Genomic DNA, 8,253 nt, shown 5'->3' with positions numbered 1-8,253 from the left:
AAGGGGAAACATTTTAGTTTAATCTTAGAACCTTTAAGTAACATGACATTGGTTTATTTCCCATAAAGCTGTTTAACCTGGGTAATATGGAAGATAGAGCATAATAGATATTTAAAATATTTGTTCAACATTTCATTTGAGAAACTGAGTGCTGTGTAGGGGAGAGAGACCTGCTAATGGCAGCGTAGTTTTTGCCCTGTTTCCTTGAACAGTTAAGCTCTTGGCCCTAAATTCGTATAGCAAAACAGAAACCTGCAATTAACTAGAGATTAGCCATTTTAACTTGGGAATGCTCTCTGGGGAGTATGGCCTCTGCTCTTGTCCCCACACCAAGTGAGTGATCTTTTCAACAATACACAGCACTCACTCTGAAGTCAGTTTTGGCAGATTTTTCTTCTGTCTTCTCTGTGATGTTTTCATGGCCCTTATGGATTGGCTGGCCTACCCATTACTCTGGCTCAGTTTCCATATATGATTTGGCTGTTGTCTCATACCATCTACTCTTGATTGCCCTTCTTCCTAAACTTGCTTCCCTCCTAGTTGACCTTCCTGAGTAAATCCACATCTTTCCATTGGCACTGCTGCTCCCCTAGTCCAAGTATTCATCATCTTTCTTTCCTGAAATGGACTCCTCTTGGTTTTTGTTTGACATCCTTACAGTCTCTTTGTCTTGTCCTTAGAGTAGGCAGGATGATCTCTTAAAAAGCACAAAATCAGATACTATTACTGTTCTTAAAACCCTCCTTTGGGGGGATCCCTGGGTGGTGCAGCGGTTTGGCGCCTGCCTTTGGCCCAGGGCGCAATCCTGGAGACCCGGGATCGAATCCCACATAGGGCTCCTGGTGCAGGGAGCCTGCTTCTCCCTCTGCCTGTGTCTTTGCCTCTCTCTCTCTCTGTGACTATCATGCATAAATAAATAAAAAATAAAAAAAAAAACCTCCTTTGGGCTTGGAATAAAATCTGAATTAATTGCCACCACCTACAAGGCTCTGCAAGATCTGTCCCTTGCTTACCCCTTGTCCTGATCTCTTGCTGTTCTCTCCCTTATTCATTCACTCTGCTTTAGTTGCATCGCTCAGACATACCAAGATTTCTTCCCCTAGATATATCAGACTTTTTCCTGCCTTCACGCCTTTGCACCAGCTGTATCCTCTGCCTGGAGGGCTCTGGCCCAGAACTGGCCCTGGTGGGACCCTTGGTGATAGTTATGTAGGTTTCAGATTTCACCTCCTGGGAAGGAGGTCTTCTCTAGTCTTCCGGGGCAATATAGCTCCTGTTCCACTGCAACACTGGTTTATTTTCTTTACAACATTTAGCAATCTTGAACCATCTTTATTTCTTTGTCTCTGGTTTATCCCTTCTTTTTCCCTTTGCCAGAATGTAAGTTCCATAGGACTGGAGATGTTGTCTGTTTTGTCCACCCTGTATTCCTCACACATACAACAAACCTCAGTAAATCTTTCTACCCACCTAGGTGAAAAAAAAAAATCAGTGAGCGAATCACTCAGGTGGAGAAATGCACTTTTTAACACCCTAGGGTGTCTGGAGCCAGCTGTTCACATAGGAAGGGAGGAGGGTGAAGGGGCAGAGCATAAAGCACTTTTTAGTCCTAGTTAAAGCATAAAGTAAATAATCCAAAAGGTGGTCCAAACAGTGAATATAACAACTCAGAAACTGAGTTCACATTGAAGAAGGACGAGTTATTCAAACTAGAATCAAATTAATTGTGAGGATTTCCTGTACTATTAATAGCTTCAGTTGCTAAGCTATGTAAGATAGGTAGATAATTTGATCTTCAAAAAGAGATGCTCTATTGTGAATGGTGTTTATTTTTTATTGAAAAATAATTTTAAAGCATTGTTCTTTGAATATATGTAAGAGAAGAAATTCTTAGTGTTGCTTATAGGGTCATTTCTATCATTAGATCATAGTTTATATTTCATAATGCTTTAATTTATGTGTTTTCCAATAACTGCTGTTCTAGGGGCTAGAAAAGATTATACTATAAGGGAAATATTTTATTATTTTTTAAAGATTTTATTTATTTATTCATAAGAGGCACAGAGGGAGAGGCAGAGACATAGGCAGAGGGAGAAGCAGGCTATACACAGGGTGCCTGATGGGGGACTTGATCCCCACAGCGGGGATCATGCTCTGAGCCGAAGGCAGACGCTTAACCTCGGAGCAACCCGGGTGCCTAAGAGAAATATTTTAGTACCTTTAATAAAATGTACCCCAAATAATTTTTTATATTGAACGGTAAAGGAGATGTGTTCTTAAAACCTGTAAGAAATTGAAAGAGGTTACTGTGCAGTTACTAGAGCAACTTTGTTGTTTCATTTGTAAACTGGTGTTTTTTAATTATCCCCTAAAGATAAGAGGAATAATCATCCTAGTGATTTATGTTAAATACATCTGAGTTAAACTTTCCATCTGGTCTTTTCTCTTTCACACTCAGATAGTTTTGGGAAAAAGTAATGGTAAATCTGAGATCTGAATTAGTTTTTTTAAGTCAATATTTTTTCTTTTTTTTTTTTTTTTTTGAGAAAGAGCACATGCATGCATGCCCAGGCTTTTAAAATTTTTTTTAATTTTTTAAATTTTTTATTTTATTTATTTATTTATTTATTTATTTATTTATTTATTTATTTATTTTTTATGCCAAGCTTTTGAGTGGGGGAGGAGTACAGGGGGTAGGGAGAGAGATCATCACAGGCAGACTGCACTGAGCCTGGAGCCCTATAGGGGCTGGATCTCATGACCCTGAGATCTTGACCTGAGCCAAACTCAAGAGCCGACACTTAACCAACTGAGCCACCCAGATGTCCCTTAGAATCATCATTTTTTAACTTTATTTTTAAATGCCTATTGCCTTCAAAGTGGCCATCTAGGGAAGTGGTACATTTACTCTAACAATGCTTCCGTTCATTAAAATACCCTTTTCAGAGATGCCTCATAATCAGTATTGGAATTATGAAATAATTTTGCACTTTTTATTTATAATTGAAAAACCTGTTTTTAAAAACTAAATGAAGACTTATAATTTTCTCAGTTGACTTCATATTAATATTATACTGATTTATGAAGCCAGTACTGCTGTTATGCAGTTAAAGTTATGACTTGTGAGATCATGAACAAGATCTTGTAAATCTATGGAAAGAAAGAAGAACATTGTATAACTTTGTGGAGTAACAGATTGAAAAGAAACCAAACTCCGACTAATTCAACCCCTTTTAAATTTGCAATTTATCTGAAACCAAGGGCAGTGCATTTGTGCTCTGCTGTAGATGGAAGTCACTGGGGTGCCAAATCCAGAGGAAGCACCTTACCTTTGGGGAGAGAGAATGATCTGGTGTCAGAAAAAAAGTGGACTCTTTTGGTACTGAGCGAAAGAGGCTATTTAAAGTCTGTCCATAAAATTACTATTGCAATTCTTGACATTAAAGAGTACAGATCTGTTTTGGATGATACACTTCCTTTAAAATTCAAGATACACTTATTGGAGAGAGAGAAGTAGTTGAAGCTTTGTTGGTGTTTGTCATTAGAAAGCATGTAAGTTTTATTGTGAGATAAATGGATTACTTGTTTTGGGGCAAGTCTTATTGTCTTGGCCTCCTTGACCATCAAGCGCTTTTATTTTGTTTATAAGCCAGTGTTTTAAACTTTGACCTATAAGGCTCACCTTTTACTTACTTTATTAAATATCACAAATATGTGGACTTTTTAAACAAAACCTTTTCTTTTCTTTTTTTAAAGCTGCACATCATTGACTCCTGGACCCAACTGTGACCGATTTAAACTACACATACCATATGCTGGAGAGACATTAAAATGTAAGTAAATGATGACTATTCTATTGAAATTGTAGATTACAGTGCTAGTTGTCTGACTTTGTGCTTCCGTTTTTATTTCTGGCTAAGTGTTATCACTAGGATTTACCACTTTAAAAAAGTTTGTCTTTCAATCCTAGTTCTATTCAAAGTAAGGCAGTTGTCAGTGGTCAAAGTGACCTGTTTGCCTGAGTGCCTGAAATAGGCAGTCACCGAAATTTTAAATTTTTAGGTCAATGTGATAATTCTTGTATTTTTGTTTTTCTCTATTGGCAGATCTTATGTAATATCCCATAGAGAGAGTCTACTGCTTTAAGATACCTGGTTATTTAGAAAATATATTTAGATAGAAATGGGTGCTCTGCACCACTCCTGGTAAGTCCTTCCTGGAGCCAAGGCGGCCAAGAACCATTGTCATTGATGTACTTCTGATTGCTACCTGAGCATAATAATCCTACTCTAGAGGCTCTTTCACAGGTTAGGAATGCTAACAGGTTTCTTCTTTTATAGCAAGGGTCAGAAATGCAAATGGCTACCACAGCTGAACTGGTAACAGAAATGAGGGGAGGGAGCAGGCTTGGTGTGGTGGGGCACACCTACCCTTCTTGAGGGGACTGCCTCTGTTGATTTCTCTCTTGAGAAAAAAGGGAAATCCAGATCAGTTTTGGATGCTGACTGCTTTTTCAAAAATTAAAAACAGCATGAGCCAACATAATGCATGTCCAACCAAATGTGTGTAGGGTGTGGCTGGAGCTCTTGGACCACTAGTTTGTGACCTTGATAAATAGTAGGTGAGACCTACCCTTGGATTTAGTCCACCATCCACAATACCTGCCTTGGTTGTATCAGCCCTTTTCTGCTGTTATGACAATTGCTGATGCTCTAGCCCAGTGTGGAACTAATGGTGGCTTTGGTCACTCAATCTCACCAGGAATTTTCTCTCTTAAGCGTATTCTTGTAGTAAACAGGGTATTGGGATCTCTCCATTCTTAAAAAGAAGAATAAAGAACATAAATATTCAAGATGGGACAGATGAGTAAATAGTGCCTTTCAGACTGTGGACTGTTTTACAATTACAGGCCACCAGGGGCCACATCTTAGTATTCTGTAGAATCACAAATGAAGTATTAAGTGAAAAATATAGGACATGCTAACTTGTGAACCTGGCATTGTTAGATCATTCTCTGGAAACCATTAAAATACATAAGAATTTCAGCTACCTGAGATAAGATAGTATGACATTCTAGATTGTGACTATTTTTGAAAAAAATATTAACTAAATTTAAAAGAAACAAAGTGAATCATTCACATGGTAAAAAATGTAAAAAATTCAGAAATTTTTTACAGATGAAAGCAGTAGTCCTCTGTGACATTTCTTCCCAAGTCTAGTCCTCTTTCCCAAGGGAAGCACTTAAATTTTGTTGTTGTTGTTTCAGTATGTAGTTCTTCTGGGGATGATTGCTGTATGTCTAAATAATGTTTATGCCCTCTGTTTCTTTACTTGCCAATTTTAGATATTGTTATCTTTTGACTTCCTGCCCTGATACACGAGGCATCAGCCCTGTTTTCACCATGCTCTTTCTCTTTCTCTTTCCTTCCCTTTAATGTAGTTATATCATCACTGTTGGTTCCTATGTTGGTTACCCTGTGGCTAAACATTTTTCCTTTCTTTTTTTTAAGGATCTTTTTGAGCATCGTATGGTACAGTTAAATGAACAGCCCCTAGAACATTCTTTGTAAGTGGCACACAGTTAGCACTGTTGTTATGTAAGCACAGTCTCTGGGTTAGTATATTTTTATTTAGTTTCCCGTGAACCAGAGAGTGTCTTTTTGGCTCCTTACTTGTGAGATGAATATATTAGCTTCTGCCCTTCTCTCCATTCCTCTTCTTTCACCTCCTAACTTTTGTATTATTTTCCTTTGGTAGTGTCAACATTAATAACTTATTGTCTGTTTCAAAGCTAGAGTTATCTTCTGTGCTTTGTTTATAAATTGCTTGAATGAATGATCTGTAGGCCTCCTCCTATTCAGTTATCGCTGTGGGGTTTACCTGCTTTATTTATTCTTTTGGATTTGACCATGTTTTGTAGAGTCTGTGTATTGAAAATTCTGTGTTTTGTGGGATTAAGGCATAATTGTTGGAACACAGTCAGATACCTTGCTTTGATTCCATTCCTCTCTCTACTTTTCCTGTAGCCCTTCTGAGAATTTTTACTTAACCATAGTTGTAATTAGGTATCTTAGTTTCTAAGAGCTCTTTTTTGCTTTTGCTCTCTGCTCCTCTTTCACAAAGTCTTGTTCTTATTTTTTTAATACAATGTCTTGAAAGCTTTCAGAGAATGTAACTTTTTAAAAAGGTTTTCTTAATTATTTAAATTTTCCCCAGGGATTGTATTTTTGTTTGTTTATCATTTTCCCTTCTCTATTATTCTGTAGTCTTTCCTTAAATAAGAGTTGGGTTTTGGTTGTCTGCTTACATTTACGACAGACAAAAAAACTGATTAAGACTTCTGTGTGGGTGAACCAAGCTTATTCATAGGTTAATGGTAGGCTGCCTCTTAGTATGAGAAAACCCTATGTGTTGTGTCAAGGAGTTCACCTGTTCCTGGCACTCCCTTAAATCATTGTTTCTTTAGAAAATCCCCTACATTTTTTTAGGAGGGGGCATACACATGGCTACCATGCCATTTTTGGGGAACAGGTATCATAGACTATTCCCCATGGAGCTTTTCATTAATTTTCCCATTCTTGGCCCCATTTTTCATTCTTTCCTTTCTATGTACTGGATGACTACAAGTTTCTATGGGTTTACCAGGACAGATGGCTTCCCCCTCATCAGTAGCATTTTTCTCATATTATTGTAACCAGAGCTTCCCTGCCCTGTCTCATTAGTTACTACTCTTCCATCTGCATTCTGCCTCCTAGGCATTTGTTGAAATTGCTCATCTACGGATTGCTACTCTTTTCCCTTTCTCTTTGCTTGATATTGTTTTGGATTCTTATTTTCTCTGTTTCATTATCATTTAATGGAAGGGTGGGTCTTACAAAGGAGAAGAAATAAATGTGTGTGTAGTCTACAGTCTTGAACCAGAAATAATGTTAGATATTGTTATCTTCTTGTTAGATATTGTTATCTTCTCAAAGATCTTAATTGCTGTATGAATTTGTGTTAGAAAGCATTTACTAATATTCTATATCCTGTCATTACTGTAAGATTTTCACAGGAAACCTCTTATAACATTGATGATTCTGGTATTTGGACTGATATTCACCATATAAGTTAATTATGTCCTATTAAGCTACTGCTGTATGTAATCATATGTACTAGGGACTTAATTTAAGCCATAGAATACTCTGTAATAATTCAGTAAAAAAATGAACTTTGTATATTGAGGTTCTTCCACATTAAGGTGAGTCCGTATTCTAGCCTTACACAGCCCATAGCCAAATAAAAGGAAAAGATACTTGATTATGCACTATATTTATAAAAGTCCATTCAATTGGAAGAATGAGTGTAGTTTTTTTCTTCTGAAATTCTGGACATTCTTTAGGAAGGCATTCTAAAGGATGTTGGTCATATGATTAAGTATAGTGTTAGAATCCCTTGCTTTAAAAAAATTATCTGTTAAACCCTAAAAGTGGTATACTTTGAGGTACCACAGTGCTTCACTATGGAAGCCAAACTCTAAACCTTTTAAAATTTCCAGATGGAAATTGTTTTTTAATGGCTTTTAAAAATGTGATAGAATTGTCAAAAATAAATCAACTACATAAAATTATGAAACACAAGTCACTGTTCTCTGACAGTATGAAAATGGAAAAATTTACATGGAGAAAATCAAAACAAATACACAAGCCTTTTGATATAGTTGAAACTTAGGATCAGTGGAACCATCTTTATTGACTAGTGTTTTGTGAATCTACCCACATAAATTTGTTCATGTCACTAATTATATAGCAAGATTATTTTACTTTCCTTAACTTGTGTAATATTTAGGTTATAGTTATTTAACATTTCTTTCTTTCCAACTCATTTTAAAATTATTTCAAAATTATTTTTGTTTCCAATTTTTTTTAATAAATGTTTTTGTGAGGAGTTTGTAGAGTCATTATGGGTTGATTGTAGTAGTAATGTAGAACAATTATATATTTTATTAGCTTCAATAATTAGTATAGGTTTATTCTGTGTATGGTTTGAATCATGGAAACAGATAATTTACCGTTTCAGCCAAGTTTATTGTAAAAGAAATTATTCAGGGCAAATCATGAATTTGCAAAGAATCATTTTCCCTTCTTGGAGAACATGAAGATCTTGCATTGCTTTAAAAGTAATGTTAGACTCACTCCTTTTTCTTTTTTCTTTTTTTAACTCCTTCATTTTACTTTTAAAAAACCTGGCAAGGCCAAACACTTTTTACATATG

The 8,253-nt window shown here is 36.3% G+C and overlaps 1 protein-coding gene across 9 annotated transcripts in view; it reads left to right on the top strand.

The window, feature by feature from the left end:
• Positions 1–8,253, top strand: part of BABAM2 (BRISC and BRCA1 A complex member 2) — a 402,709-nt gene that overhangs the window by 38,164 nt on the left and 356,292 nt on the right. For all 9 annotated transcript variants that reach the window (XM_072771368.1, XM_072771367.1, XM_072771365.1 and 6 more), the window contains exon 3: positions 3,757–3,833. In XM_072771368.1, coding sequence (XP_072627469.1) covers positions 3,757–3,833 — 77 coding nt within the window. The remainder of the gene's footprint in view (positions 1–3,756; positions 3,834–8,253) is intronic.

This window comes from Canis lupus, chromosome 12 (genome assembly GCF_048164855.1).
Source record: "Canis lupus baileyi chromosome 12, mCanLup2.hap1, whole genome shotgun sequence".
Classification (NCBI taxonomy): Eukaryota; Metazoa; Chordata; class Mammalia; order Carnivora; family Canidae; genus Canis; species Canis lupus.
Note: the sequence above shows the minus strand (reverse complement) of the source record. Positions and strands in the feature narration are given on the sequence as shown.